The 16,523-nt window shown below is 42.7% G+C and overlaps 1 protein-coding gene across 1 annotated transcript in view; it reads left to right on the top strand.

Moving 5' to 3' along the window:
* The first annotated feature begins 542 nt into the window (after nt 1-542).
* Nucleotides 543-16,523, top strand: part of CDK5 (cyclin dependent kinase 5) — a 428,946-nt gene continuing 412,965 nt past the window's right edge. The window contains exons 1-2 of the mRNA XM_078662795.1: nt 543-671; nt 2,963-3,051. Of these exons, the coding sequence (XP_078518921.1) occupies nt 599-671; nt 2,963-3,051 (162 nt within the window). The 5' untranslated portion in view covers nt 543-598. The remainder of the gene's footprint in view (nt 672-2,962; nt 3,052-16,523) is intronic.

The raw sequence follows: 16,523 nt of genomic DNA, 5'->3' as shown, positions 1-16,523 counted from the left end.
TAACGTATTCACAATATCCCCCTATAACCATGTTACAAAAAGATCATTATTACAGTCACAATACCACACAAACTTTCCGGTTTACCCACTTCCTGCTCGCCAATTCTTCTAAGGTTTCAAAACTGCAGTTACTGCTGAGAAGCCAACCATAGACACCCCCGTTCTCTTCCAATTACCGCTATGTCTCAAACGCCCACTGCGTAAAAATATAAACCCCGAGACGTCTCATGATCAACTAGCTTTATCCCATCAGTCCAAGTACAACCGAGTCAAACTCCCCGCAGTTTGCCTTCCAGTCACGACGCGCAGGGAAAACTGTCACGTTCACTTGCCAAGTGTATCAACTCCTTCTACCCTTGACTTGGGTATCTTCTATTGACACAGCAACAGTCTCTTTACCCCGATCTCAATGAATGGGCACCATGCAGGCCCGCGCTTACGTCAATAAACACTCCCCGGACCCCGTAATCCAGTATCGTGTTCTGCTCTGGTTTGAGATAACGCTATTTCCGTCCACCTAGCCCACAATACTCTATGGTCTGTCGCGCCCGAATGGTGTCATCACAAAGAGCCGGCTTCAGGAGTGTGAAAGTGGCGCATGCGCAGTGAGAAACACCCGGCTGGAACAGCAGAGATGCAGAAATATGAGAAGCTGGAGAAAATCGGGGAGGGTGAGAACACATTGTCTACGAGGGGTTGTGCAATTTGTTGCGATTGTGTAGTTGAATTAATATTTGTCTTCAGAGGTGTAACAATAAAGTATCCTGGGAGAAAGAGCATTCATGATGATATCTTGGGGGGAGTTGGGCGTTTAACCTGTTCATATATATGGCACTCTTTACTTAGTGCACCTTACACGGGCGCCAGCTGGTCTGTCTGTTGATGTTCCGGTTCACATTTTCGCTGTAGTCTGTTGATATTATAGTTCTAGCTGTATTCTACCCCCTACATAATCTGTTTTCTCTATATGAATGTTTCTTTTCCCTCTTTTCGTCCAGTCTTACATCTTCCCGTCACTGAAATACACTTTTATGTTCCCTTTTGCTTCATTCCTAAAAGTCGAGGTACTATCCCCCGCCCTCAACCAGTACATCAAACCGCTATCTCTTCCGTCCTCTTCTCACCTGACACAGCACCCTCCTGTGACCTTTACGTCTAGGCTGCGCCTAACAATCTTAAAAGCAATTAAAGCCTCAGCAGCCAGATAACAGATTTCGTGTATATATAGGATCTCCCCTTGTTCCCTCTCCAAACACCCACGACCATAAAATGCACTCTCTATGAACAACATTGACTATGATAATCTCTTGCTGAGTATGCATAATTAACATTAGGGTTGATACTTTTTGAAAACTATGTTTTTTCTAGAGAGCATCAAAAAGCATGTTAGTGATAACCCAACCCTCACTCCCGTTACAGCCATCATCGAGATGCTCCAGAGGTTACAGACTTCAGAGGTGAATGGTATTTCAACCGCCAACCTGAGCAGTAATCGCCCACCAACAGTGCAAGCAAGGGTGGTCACATTCGGTGGGGTAACTATCGTCTAAGCAGTGGTATTCAAAACAAATAATAAGATAATAAAATAACACATTTAGCACTAAATACAACTTAAATACCGGGTGCAGTCAGCAGAGGTGGTGCTTAACGCGTTAATTGCCTCTACATGGAGAGTGCAAACAATAGGGATGCTTAAGTAAGAGTGGGTGCAAGTTTCGGGGGTCAAGGTGCCAGCCCCAGGGTGGGTGTGGTAGGGGATAAACACTTTCTTGGGTGCCGCCCCATGTAGTTCTCGCTTTCATAAAAATGGAATAAACACACCAACGGCGGACCTCTATATCAGACCTAACAATCGGTTCCAGGTGGTAGTAATTTGGTGCACTTCAACTCCAAAATCAGCCGCTGTGTGATATCACTTCAGAGCAGAGAAAAGTTCCAAATAAAGGTAGAGTGGTGTACCCACAAAGAAAGTCAGCGAATCTTCAAATATGTTGTTAGAAAAAAAATATTTTATTTAACTGCAATTTTAAAATCTATATGGTCCAGCAACCAAAAACATACAGCCAACGCGTTTCTTTCAGTATACATTGAACTTCATCAGGGCTTTATTAATCTTTTTCTGTAATATTTGCTACTCTTTAAGTTGGCATTAGTAATGTATATTAGACCATATGTGGTTTTCCATCCTTCAGTTATGAGTCCTTCACCACGTTACGGATCTGGGTATTGTTTGGGGAATACCAGTACCCCCTTCTTTTTATTGGATTTTATGGAGCCTGCACGACTTGGCAAATAATTGAAGGATGAAAAGTCACATATGGTCTAATATACATTACTAATACCAACTTTAGGAGTAACAATTGAACTGATGAAGTTCAATTTATGCTGAACCAAACACGTTGGCTGTATGTTTTTGGTTGCTGGACCATATATATTTTAAAAGTGCAAAGTATATATTATAGTGCAATTAAATAAAGTTTTTTTTTTTCTTTCTAACAATATATTTGTAGATTCACAGACTTTCTTTGTGGATGCACCAATCCACCATTATTTAGTTCTTTATTTCATGCATGCTTTCCAGGAGGAGGGGGTGGGCGTGGGGTCCAACATGTCAACAGCAGCCCGTGTAACATACCAAAACGTCATGCTCCACTTCAAGAGTTCAACGCCTCACTCTCTTGAGTCCTACTGTAGGAACATGTTCCTTGGTAACCTTCAAGCAGTCTTCTCTTTGCCTCTATTAAAGACCACGTTAAAATGGACGTACTCCGGTCGAAGTCCCACAGACTAAAACCGTATCTTTCCTACTCTCAGAACCACAAATCCCCCTCCACGCCCATTTTACATGCGTACAGACACACTTTTCCTCACTCTGCTTTCTCTTTTTCTCTCCGTCCCTCTGATCTATCTTCAGGGGTCTAGATTTGTAGAGGACTATCAAAATGACCCTTTTATATTTTAGGTACCTACGGGACCGTATTTAAGGCGAAGAACCGGGAAACACACGAGATAGTGGCCTTAAAGCGAGTGCGCCTGGATGACGACGATGAGGTGCGTGATGCCAAACTGTTCATAGTACAAAGGAGGGGTGTGTATGAAGTAGTCTGTGACATGCCCAGCCAGAGCTTCGGGACCACATTAAAAAGGCTGAGAAGGGTCTAGTTGGGCTAAACAAACAATATAGTGACTGTAATGTTGGGGGAACTAAACAAAGAAGCACATCCTTGTTAATTTTTTTATTGTAATTTATTTTGAGCATATTTGAATAGTTTGCTGCTCTTCTGTGATGCATCGCAACCCTAGCCATTGACTTCTACCACTACGTTCTACTTGGCGATCCAGCGATTAGGGATCGATAATTTTCCATAAACATAGGCCCATTTACACTACCCAACTGATCCCTTCACGCTGGGTGTCAGTGTGATGAAAGTTATACCCAACTTACCAAAGTTCATCACAGAACCTACATTTCCTCTAATATAACATGTGAATAACTGTGTTGATAGACCTATTAGTCGATCGATTGATGACAATAATTATATACTCATCTAAACTATACAAAATAATTACAGACTCAGTGTGTACATTTCATAATTTTATCGTAAATAATGTGATGTAAATTATGCTCATCAAGGATTTGTAAAACAATGGAAACCATGGATTATCACAGTGGTAATATATTTTCAATGTACAAAAACAAAACTCATAGCAAATAGTGCATTGAAGGAGTGGATAGGCGATAAGAGAAAAGTTTCAGACACAAAAATACATTTGCAAATTATTATGCAAATTTGAAGTGTCATCTATACTAACCCAAGTAAGAAAATCAAGGAAATCAACCCTCTTGGCCAAAGAAGAGTAGTGGGACCCCTGGAGAAGAATCGAGTGTCAAAGATTAAGTCAGGAATCAGGATCAGGAAACAGGTAGGCCTCTATCTGGAAACAGCAAACCGACGACAGCAACGATCTCCCGCTAGCTAACACCACCCGACCCATAAACCACACCCACCAGGGCATCACAGTTATACCCTAAAACCTAAATGTCTAACCCACATTTGTTTCAGAATTCGTAAAATCTCCAGCTCTCATTGGTTAAGGACTGGGGTGTTTCTGTCACACCACGCTCAGCGTGATCATTTTATTCACTATTTTATTGTTTTAGACTTTCAACTTTACCACAGATCCTTCTCAGGAAACAACTCTGAATGCAATCATATCCCATATTTCTACATGTTGCAAGTCTTTACGCTTCCATTGTTTGTTTCTGCCATCTTGTGAAGGAAGTTGTACGGTTCCTTTTATTTATCAGCTTTCTCTTTCCGCAACCTTGGCAGACACTCAGTACATCATGGAGGCCATTCTGTGCCTTTGCGTTCTCTCTCCTCATTCAGAGCTCAATTTTAATTCCTTTTATTTTTCCTTTCAGTAAAGTTAATCACAAACTGGCATGCAGGAAAATAGGTCCATATTCGTATTTTCGACAAGAATCAAACACAAACATTTATTATTTTCATGAAATATAATTTCAAAGCGCACCATCCCAGCATTGCACTAACCCATGCACAACCCATGTTATTCCTAGCAATGTATTATTAATGTTCACAAAAGCAGCATTAGTCATTATTTTTTCTTAAAGTCAAACAAAATACGGCATAGTTTTCATGCATCAGTACACACATTAGTTTACACATGTGTAGGAGAGTAGGGTCTGCTTCCCATGGTCACCCCCACTTTTTGCTTTTGCTTCTCTGGTTTTTGACTTAGATGTGGCTGTGGGCCTGCTGATCAGACCCATAGCCCAGATGCACTCTCTCTAAATTTATACCATGTACTCTAGGTACATCCACAATTGGGAATTGGTTCACCTTATCAGCCCCTGTACAAGTGTACCATAGGTGCCCAGGGCATAGGTGCAACCAAGGCCTACCAGGGGCTGCAGCATGTATTATGCCGCCCCTGGCTGGCCATCCAAACTGACACAACTGGCTGATCACTCAGCTGGGGCAAGGTCGTGTAATCACCCCGTGCTTAGGTATAGTATTCCTATATCTACCCTTATGTATAGACACACAGTAACCTATAAGTCACTCCTATGGCAGGCCTTAACAACCCTGAAGGCAGAGTGCTTGGTTATGTGTGAGATGGTGCTCTAGCATGAGCTGAGTCTGTCTGCAGCTTTCGGAACCATGTCCTTATAGCTGTTATATGATATCGCCATACCATATACTCTTAAGTGCATTATAATCCTCGCGGTTAAATGCTAACTTTGGTTTGGCTTTATCCAAACATGTCGTGTAAGGTGTCGTACGCTTTGGAATACTACCCCCTCGCCAATTCTGGCGACGGGGGTAGCATTCCACCCTTCTAGAGGAAGAAGACATGTTGTTGCTGACTATCCCGGTTAAAGTTAACCAGAGCCCCAGCGTCACAAAATGGACGCTGCTGCCGCCGACACAAGTCTGACCTCCTGCTGCTGGGAGTCCTTCCAGTCACGGAGGTTTGGACAATAGGTTTCCTACCTGGGGAGGTGCGAGCACCACCCCAGACAGGTCTTTGTGTATTGGGACAGGGAGGGCTGAAAAGAATGAGACACTGCCTGGAGCACACAAGGTGCTCCATGCACACCCCAGTTCAAACCGGTTGCTGGGGCACTCCAGACCCAGCTCTGGCGCGAAACTGGACAAAGGAGAGGGGGTGTAACCACCCCCTTCCTGGTCCCACCCATAGGTGGAGAAGTGTGGCTCAATGGTTAGAGCGGCAGACCCTGATGCAGAGGTCTAGCCCGGGACCAGGGTTCAATTCCCCGCCTCGGCGGGTCTTGGGCTCAAAATTCTCCGGACCTGATAATTCTCGCCTCGGTGCCTATTCCAATCATGGAGTCCCACTCTGCAACTCTGGGCAATAGCTTGCCTAATCACCACAACGGCCCCCACAACGCTAAGGATGGCTGGCCTCCACCTTGGGGGTGCTCAGGAGTGGGCACCTCACAGGGAAAGCCAGGATGGGTTCCACAGCGGTATTCATACAAGCGCCTTGAGACCCTTGCGGGTGAGTAGTGCGCTATACAAGTATCAATTTACATTTACATTTACATAGGTGGGACCTAGGAAGTAATCCAGCCCCTTTTAGTTGTATAAAGGTAGGAGCTGAGTCCTGAGACTTTAGATTAATCCTGAATCGAAACTTGACACGAAACCCTGGATCTTTGACATTCTGCTGAAGCTGAAGACTGAAGAATCTCCCTTGTGGCCAAGGAGTGACCACCCTGGGCAACCAGGCATCATCCAGCAAATCAACGGCTTCCTTTGTTGACGTTCCCGCCGGAACCCGAGCACAGAGCCTGACAAGACCCAGACTTGCAGACCTCTCTGACCCTCTCTTCACGACTGCAGCATAGCTGAGATCCGTGGAGGCGACGAGACACGTGGGACCGGACATCTTGGAAAGCCTGCAACTTGCTAACTGTGCAGCTCCTGAGGCATCCTTGAAGCTGTGCACTGGGGATTGAGAAACCCCGAACCCGAGCTCCACCTGCACCGAAGATCAGCCCTCCACACTCCACGAGTTCTGCGTGGGGCTCTTCTGCTCGTGTTCTGCTCGACGCGTTGTCCGGTTGCTGGCCCGTTGGCTAGTAGCCTCGGTGACAGCAATCCTTTTTATCTACATCGCTGGTCTGGTTGCTCCAGACTGGCCCTTGCGTCCCTGCAAAGGTGAAGCCCCACAGAAAACCTTTGTTGTATCCTGCGTGGGTTGCCTTTGCCAAGGCTTGTTGACTCCAGTCCGGAAGTCGACCCCCTCCATCTGCGAGATCCTTCGTGGGACAGCTCCTCTCCAGCACCTGGTCGTCCTCTACGCCTCCTGGCCCGCGTGGCTGCAAAGACAAGCTTCAAGACAGCACCTGATTGCTCCTCGACGTCTTCTGGTTCCTTCCTGGTTACACCCGGTCACTGGCTAGTGACCCAGACTCTGTCCCCTCTGCTTTCAGGTCCTCTTCATCTTCGATCCACCCTTGGATCCCCCTGGACATCTTCCTCCTGGTCGCCTGCAGCATCTTTCTTCAAAGGCTCCATAGGATTCAACAGCGAAACCCGACACATCTTCACACCTATGCCCCCGCCGTCCGTGGGTGAGGTAACGCGAGTACTTCGGTGCTCCCAAGGGCATTGACTATCCAAGTGTCTAGGTTTTTAGTTGTTTCCTCCTAGCTTAACCGGAAGTGTCCTAAATCCTTCTAAATCTAACTTCTAAGTTCCCATTGACTTTGCATTGACTCACGCGTGTGTGTAAAGACACTGCACGCGCCGCCTGTGGGCCTCCTACTTCTAAACTAAGGTTCAGATAGTGTAGCCCCAGCGATTCCCTAGTGTGCTGGCGTCGTAGTGGCGGCGGTCGTCGTGATGGGTGCGGGGGCCAGGGGTTCTGGCACTGGGCGTGGTCCAGGCTCAGACGGGCGCATACGGGCTTGCCTTAGATACGCCTTCGGTGCGCAAGTGGCACGCCCGCTGCGTGCGGCCGCGCAGCGTCCGGCATATATGGAGAGGTGGGAGGTAGGAGCAGCTGGGAGGCGGGGGCAGCAAATGGGCAGTAGTCAGTCGGGGGCGAGGCCGCAGGGGACGCAGCGGCGAGGACGGTGAGGGACAACAAAGGTAACAGAAGGAAAAAGGGGCACAAAATCGAGGAAAAAACGAGTGGCACAGAAGGCAAAAGGGCACAAAAAACGAGTGGAACAGAGGGCAGAAGTGCACAAAAACAAGTGGAACAGAAGGCAAAAGGGGCCCAAAAACAAGGAAAAACGAGTGGCACAGAGGACAGAAGGGCCCAAAAAACGAGTGGAACAGAAGGCAAAAGGGGCACAACAACAAGGGAAAACGAGTGGTGCAGAAGGTAACAAAAAACCAGTGGAACAGAAGGTAAAAGGGGCACAAAAAACGAGTGGAACAGAGGGCAAAAGAGGCACAAAAACGAGGGAAAAACGAGTGGCACAGAAGGCAGACGGGCACAAAAAACAAGTGGAACAGAAGGCAAAAGTGGCACAAAAACGAGAGACAAATGAGTGGCACAGAAGGCAAAAATGGCACAGAAATACTGGAAAAACGAGTGGCACAGAGGCAAAATACAGAAATACAGGGGCAGCTAAGAACAGAAGGCAGAACGGGCAGAGAGGCATGGGGGCAGTGAGGGGAGCAGAAGGGAAAACCAGGCAGAGACACAGGGCAGCGAGGGGTACAGAGGGAAAGACCGGGCAGAGAGCGCACAGGGACAGCGATGGGAACAGAGAGAAGTAAAAGGGTCACGGACCACGTACAGGCAGCGGGGGAAGACAGACAACAGCAGTCACAGACACAACAATGAAAATACAGGCAATACAATAAAAGCAGTAAAGCGGAGGATGACCAAACCTACCTACGGCCTACCACTGGCCACCAGGGATGAGGCGCAGGTAGTAGCCTGCGGGTGGTGGAGGGCCTCGAACTTCCTCAGCAGTGGCAGCTGGGGCAGGGAGACACAGGCAGTGCTGTGCGGAGGGGGAGCGACCTACCTGGTAGGGTCAAGGGTCACATAATAAATTCCTGTGAAAACAGGATCAGTTCCTCCTTTCAATCTCCAACTTCCTTTTATCAAGAAAGTATGTTCACACTCACTGGAACCAATGAAGTAACTATTAAATTCAGTCTTCGCTCCAAACACACACAGCTTTCCTCTATGTTGAAAATCTAGAGTCATGGCAGGGTAAGTCTCACCATTTTTATAATCACCCTCTCTGAAAGCACATGCAGGTACATGAGACTTTTGCACAGCAACTTTCTTTTTGAATTCTCGTCTTCTATCTTCCACTAAGTTCATAAACTATTTCTTCATCTTGTAATTTTCAGGTTCCTTTGGACACGGAGCTATACCCAGTTCCGGAGGCCACCACTCAGGTGACCAGAGGAGTGGGGCATCTCCAAAGAGCATGACCTCCGTCTTACCCACATTACATTGTAGGCAGTTGGAGGTCATCCATCCAGCTATCGCTCTCATTCCGGCAGCAAAAGAGTTCTTAACTGCAGGGGTCATATTTTGGAATGGGAATAATAGCTGGGTGTCGTCAGCGTAGGATATAGGTTTGAACCCATATTCCCTAACAATATTCACCAGGGGGGCCACATACACATTAAACAATGTGGGGCTTAGGCATGAGCCCTGTGGAACCCCCTTTGTGAGCTCCCTAACGATGGAATAATGGGAGCCCAGGCGGACATTTTGATGGCGATTGGAAATAAAACTTTTTAGCCATGATAGGGCCATTCCATCCACTCCTATCCCCTCCAGACGACTTACCAGGATGTCATGAGACACCGTGTCGAAAGCAGCGGACAAATCTAATAGCACCAGAATCATTGAGCCTCCCCTATCCTGTGCCATCCGGATGGTATTGGTCACAGAGAGGAGGGCTGACTCGGTGCTATGATTTGTCCTGAACCCAGATTGAGAAGGGTCCAGGCCGTCCGCTGCTTCGATGAATTTAGAAAGATGAAAGTTAACGTGTCTCTCAGTCATCTTACTCAGGTGGGGTAGGAGGATATAGGTCGTAAATTACTACGTTCTGACCAGTGTAACGCGGTGTTTTTGCGTATTGGGTTCACTACTGCCCTTTTCCAGTCCTTGGGAATCTTTCCTTCTTTAAGGGAGAGATTAATGAGTGTTTTGAGGCTCGGCGCTAATATTCTACCCAGGGGAGCTATCATTTTGGCAGGTAGTAGGTCAATAGGTGAGCCTGATTTAATTAAGTTGAGTAAAGTATTTACTTCAGTTAAACTGATCTCTGGGATCGTGGTCAGAGTGGATCTATTTAATCTACTTTTCGTTGATTCATGGCTAGGGATGTTGGTGGCATCCCTATTATTTGATGCCTTAGTAATTTTTTCATAAATTAAATCAATTTTATTTAAAAAAAATACAGAGACCTCATCACATTGGTTCTGACTAAAGTCATCTGGACTTTCACAGGCTGTGGGCTTAACAAAAGATTGTAAAATTTTAAAAAGTTCCCTGGTCGAGTTTCCTGCCTCTGTTATTTGTAGGTCAAGTTTATGCTTCCGAGCTTTCTTTATATTTTTAAGATATTTGGATTGAGCTTCCAAATAGAGTAATTTGCTAATAGGAGTGCGTATTTTCCTCCATTTCTTCTCTAGACTCCTGCATTTTTGTTTCTCAGTTCTTAGTTCCTCAGTATACCATGTTTCTGTTTTTACTTTAGTACATTGCTTGTGTAATTCTAATGGTGCGAGTAAATCAATGGCATCCAGGAGTGCTTTATTGAACTTGGCAAGGCCTTGTTCAATATTATCCTCTTCAAGGAGAATAGGTTCTTTCCATATTTTCTATTAAATCTAAATTAGAATAGTAAGATTCTAAACTTACCTCTCATAAAACAAACTGGCTAAAACTCTACAAGACAAACCATAGGTTAAAGGTAGGTGATGATATGTCACGCCCTCTGAGACAGACAATGGTAATTGCATGCACACATAACAATCTCTCGCATTCATTGTTTTAACATACTCAAACGGCAGTTTAGTAAAGACATTTAACGAGAAATCATTAATTGATTTACTATGATGATAACTACTATCATCATCTATCTTTTCTATTTTAATGTTTACATTTTCTCTAGTAACAGAATTCACTTTCAACATTATTAGTATTATTTTTGTGATTAGTCACCATTAAAACAGGCACAATAAAAACCAGTGTTAACCACACCAAAGTTAGTAGTAAGACACTACAAAAGCAAGCATGAATACATCTATGTTTAAAACTATGGTTTTGATATCCATTCTCTGTTGTGTTGCTTTTGCCATTTTAGACACTATATACAAAATCAAAAATATAAGAAAAAAAAAACTAAAAATCTAAAAAAAAACCTTGAAACATTGATAAACTGAAAACATAAACAAATATACAAAAAACACCTTGAGTAGTGTATCCCAACACTTTTAAGCCTTCTTTAACGCCTCTTTTTCTCTTTTTTTAATTTATATATCAGCTTCAAATCTTCTGGAACTCTTGAAACCATTTTCATTGAACTTTTCACACATTTATTTTTTACAGTTTCTTTTAAGGTGGTCTTAATTTGCTTTCGTCATTTTGATCAGTACCAGCTTCTTCTTTTCTTTCATTTGTGTTTTCAATCTCTTCCAACACCACATATGTCCATTCTGGAGCTGTGTATTTCCTACTTGGAATTCTTACTTTTCTTCTTCTTCGAACTGATTCTTCTTCTGAGTCACTTTTTTCAGTTTGACTCGGTATTTCATTTATGTGTTCTGGCCTTTTCTTTTCTAGAGTGTATTTCAGTCTTTTCACTCCTTTTAGCCACACATCACCTTTTCTTGCTTTCTTAACTTTAACTGCTTCTTCACCATCGTTGTCAACTTCTCAAGCTCTTTTATTAAGTTCTTTTCTTTGTTGTACTTGCTCTTGATTCTCTTCTTTCACCTTCTCAACAGCAGTCTTTTGAGACCCAGTAGCTGGTGGCCACTTTATTCAATTTGTGCTTGGTTCTTCTTCACGTTCAGCTCTTTCAGAATCTCTTACACTAGATTCTATATCTTCGTGTCTTTCAGCTTCTGGTCCTTTCTTTTCTTTTCCAGTTGCTGCTCTTCTTCTTGCTTTCAAGTGAACTTGGGACTCTTCTTGTATGACTTGCGTGTACCCAATTAGGCAAGCCACCACATTTTACTGCTGTTGTTGTCACCAAAATTATCTGGTATGGTCTGTGCCATCTGGGTTCTAAACACGACTTCCTCACATGCTTTTTCACCATAGCCCACTCACCTGGACTTAAATCATGTGCTTGAACTAGCTGTGTTGTGGTTGCAATTTCTCCAAACTGGTGAGACACAGAACACACCAGATCAGCCAATCTTTTGCAATAATCAAGCACTAGATCATCAGTAATATTCATCAGTTTGTTTGCTGGTACAATTGCTTGTCTCATTGCTCTTCCCCGCAAAACTTCATGATGACTCAATCCATACTTTTTTATCAGGAATGCTTCTAAGACTCATTAATACCAAGAGTAAAGCGTCTGGCCATTTCAGTGTTGTAGACGCACATACTTTTGACAGTCTGGACTTTATAGTGCCATTAATTTGCTCGACCAATCCAGATGCTTAAGGTCGATAAGCACAATGCAGCTTTTGCTCAATTTGTAATTCTGCGCAAATCGTTTGAATTATTTTCATTGTTGAAGTGCGTTCCCCTATCTGTTTCTAAAGAGACTGGAAATCCAAACCTGGGAATTATCTCCCTCAAAAGCAGTTTAGCAACAGTCAAACTGTTGTTCCTTCTTGTTGGATAAGCCTCTACCCAACGAGAAAACAAACAAAGAAGCAAACAACAACCAACACATATTTCAGTCCATTACAAGGGGGAAGCGCTATAAAGTCTAGCTGTAGCCTGGTAAATGGTCCAGCTGCTTTTCCAATTCGTCCCCAAATAACTGTCTTTCTACCTGGATTTTGCTGCTGGCACACTGTTCATCTTTGGTATAGACTGCCTGCAATGACTCTGAATTTCGGATTAAACCATGACTGCTTGAAGAGTCTAATCATAGCATCTCTTCCAACATGTGCAAATCCATGATACATCCTTGCCATATGGGAGAGTAAACAATCTGGCATTACTGGTCTCCCATCAAATACACTCACACTTTATTTTCTGTTCTCTTTTCACAACCTGATTTTATCCAAATTTCTTTTTCATCCTGATTTGTTTCTTCCTGTAGTTGTCATATTAACTCCAGTGTTTCCATACAGGAAAACATCAAGTGGCAATTTGCATCTTTTTTCTTGGTTGAAATTGAGTTTTGTGCACAGAAACAAGCCTCTTGGTCTGCGTATCTATTTCCGTTCGTCACATATTAATTTCCTGACTTATGTGCTGAACATTTTACCACAACAATCTTTTTGGGCAATTGTAATGCATTCAATAAATACTTCACATTTTTGCTGTTCCGGATTGGAGATCCTGAAGAAGTCAGAAATCCTCGTTGCATCCACAACTGTCCAAAATCATGCACCACCCCAAAACCATAATGACTATCAGTGAATATGGTTACTCTCAGATTTTTGCCAATTATGCATGCTCTTGTCAAAGCAATTAGCTCAGTAATTTGAGCAGAATTTATCCTCTTCAGACTGGATGCTTCAAGAACCATACCCACTGTACATACTGCATAAGCCGCACTCAACACACCTCTTTCATCTCTCATACAAGATCCATCTACAGACATCACACTATCTGATTCTTCTAGTGGAGTGTCCCTTATGTCAGGCCTTGGTTTCGTGCATAATTCTGTCACGTCCAAACAATCATGATCTGCTTCATCTTTCACTTCTTCACAATTTGAACTCAGCAACAAAGTTGCTGGGTTCAATGTTGTGCATCTTGTCAATCTCTCACATTTTCAGCACCCAAAACCACTCTTTTATATCTAGTCAGCCAACTATACGTCGTACGTTGAGTTCGAGTTCTTGTTAAAAGAATCTCAACTGAGTGTGGCACATATACTTTCACTGGATGTCCCATAACAATTGTTACACTCTGGTCAAGACTCATACAAGTAGCAGCCACTGCTTTTTTAAACAGCCTGGTAATGCTGCAGTCACTGAATCTAAAGTAGCAGAAAAATATGTTACTGGATGACGTGCCATTCCATGTTTTTGTGTTAGGACTGAAAGTGCACACCCATCTCTCTCCCAGAAGAATAATGCAAAATCTTTCGTATAATCTGGCATTCCCAATGCAGATGCTCGACAAAAACTATCTCGCAATTCAATAGAAGCTTTCATACCTTCTTCATCCAGCTCAATCATATCAATCACATCTTTATGAATCAACCTCTGTAAAGGTTTTGCAATCAGTAACAAGCCACTGATCCACTGTCTGCAGTATCCAACCATTCCCAAAAACATTCAAACTTCTTTTTGAGTTTTAGGAGGACCCATTTATAAAATCACAGTAATCCTGTCTTGAGTTACCTTTCTAACTCCTTTCTCAATTTTGTGTCCCAAATATTGAACCTCTGTTGTACAAAACTGTAATTTTGCTGGTGACACTTTATGCTCTCCTTTTGCCAAATGATTCAGTATGGCAATTGTATCTGTCACACTTGCCTCTCGAGTTTTTGATGCCACAAGCAGGTCATCAATGTACTGCACTAGCACTGAATTTTCTGGCATTACCAATGACTCCAAACACTTTTTAAAAATCTGATTAAAAATCGAAGGACTCTCTGTATACCCTTGAGGAACTCGGCACCATGCCAAAACACGGTCTCCGAACCAGAAATCAAATAAATATTGGCTATCTGGATGTAAAGGTATTGAGAAAAATGCTTGACACAAATCAGTCACTGTGAACCATTCCGCATCACAAGGAATTTGATAAAGAATCACTGCCGGGTTTGGCACTATTGGAAAACAAGGCACTACAATCTTATAAATTTTCCTTAAATCTTGCAGTATTCCATATTTTCCACTTGGTTTTTTAATCCCCATAATAGGTGAATTACAAGGACTACTCAGTATTTCTTTTAAGATACCTTGCGCAATCATTTGATCAATTACAGGAATCACTCCTACTGTGATTTCAGGACTCATTTTGTACTGAGGTGTGTTTGGATATATTGCACCTGGTTTAACTGTAACCTGGACAGGATCCACACCCTTCATCAAACCAATGTCCTTTCTTGTAAAATCCCAAACATCAGATCTTTCTGTAATTCTCAACTCTGCAGGTAAATCCTTTTCTGTAAGCAGTGAATACAAATCATTCACTTCTGTCCCTTACTTCGCTAACATCATTTTAAAAGCAACATCCTCATCTGGTGTTTGAAAAGCAATGCTATCTGGCGTACAATAGATGGTGCAGTTAATTTTACATAGCAAGTCCCGACCTAAAAGGTTCACTGGACTTGTATCACATACCACAAACCAATGCATAGCTCTAAATTTTCCAATATGAACTTTTATTGGTCTTGTGATTGGAGTCTTAATATATTTATTTGAAACTCCCACAACTTGGATAGTTTCTCCAGAGAGGGGTAGGTTTAAAATTTCTGCTGCTCTCACAGTAGAATGGGTAGCACCAGAGTCAATAAGGTATGTAACATTATTACCTTCCACTTTTCCATCAACAAAAGGACCTGATTAATCTACCTCTAGAGATGCGCCAAGCACACACTCTTCCTTCCCCCTCAGGCACCGTCATTGAGATGATTCTGAGTCACTCTCTGAACATTGCAACAAATATTGTGAAACCATTTGCACATTTTGATTCTTACCAACTTGTTCACCTGCATGAAATCCAGTATTCGCACTGTATCTCTACTTAAGCATTCACATTACTTGGCATAGGAGCTTGAGGCACCTGTACTTGATGTGTCTGTGGTGTACCTACCTGCTGCTGTTGTTGATTCACAACCACTTCATTCTGCATCTGCAAATTGAAATTTTTATTCATTCCATTATTTTTCTGTAAAGATCTACACGTTCCTCCAATGTCCATAAATTCCGCACGCTTGACAAGGATATTTCTTTTTCATTTCTTCTTTACTCATTTTACCTCTACCTCTACCTCCATTTGGTACCTGACCATTTTGGTTTTGCCCTTTCATCTGAAAATCTGTTTGAGAAAAATGATTCCAATCCTTCTGTTCTGCCACTTTCACTTGTGCCCACATCATTTTCTCTTTCAGTTTCTTATTCTGTGATTTCAATATCATCACTACAATATTTAGCATATCTCAGAATCTCATCAATTGTTTTTTCCAACAAATCAAATGTTACTGAATCCTGTTACTAATTTCAGGTTTCACTCCAAAAACAAACCTATTTACAAAATGCCCCATATCTTTGTCACCTACACTCGCAAAACCACTATACTATTTTAACACCTGTAACAACCTTTCATAATAAGCATGCACCAATTATTTGGCCTCTTGTGTTGTCTTGTCAATTTTAACCCAATCTGTTTCTTTTTGTGAAATCTTACTTTTCAGAAAAGTAATCACTTGATTATATTTTCTCATCACTTCAGAAGGTGCTCCTGTCTTACGTCTCTAGGATATTGTTCCTTAGGCCAATCAACAGTCATTTTACACTTAGTTCATAAATCAGCTGGAACTTCAATCTCAAACAAACCATCTAAATCTTTTAACAAAACCTTTGAAACTTTCACAAACCTTTATACTTGTTTATACCACTCGACAGGTTTCTCCCTCAATCTGGGAAAATCATTTGTAAAGGATAATATATCCTGTCTTCTCCAAGGAACGTGAACATTTCCACCACCGTAAACTTCTTTCATTGGACACACCAATTCAACTTGTTCTGTTTCTCTTAATGGAAATGAAAATGCATTTTTACTTGCAAGCATTTCTATCTTCTTTTTCGCCCATCTGCCTTTCCACCGTTCTAAATCACCCAATTTTTTCAAACTATTCATCAATTCTTTTATTTGCAATCGTTTGCCAG

The sequence above is a fragment of the Lissotriton helveticus genome, chromosome 10 (genome assembly GCF_964261635.1).
Source record: "Lissotriton helveticus chromosome 10, aLisHel1.1, whole genome shotgun sequence".
NCBI lineage: Eukaryota > Metazoa > Chordata > Amphibia > Caudata > Salamandridae > Lissotriton > Lissotriton helveticus.
The sequence above is the reverse complement of the archived record's forward strand: the minus strand, read 5'-3'. Positions and strand labels throughout refer to the sequence as shown.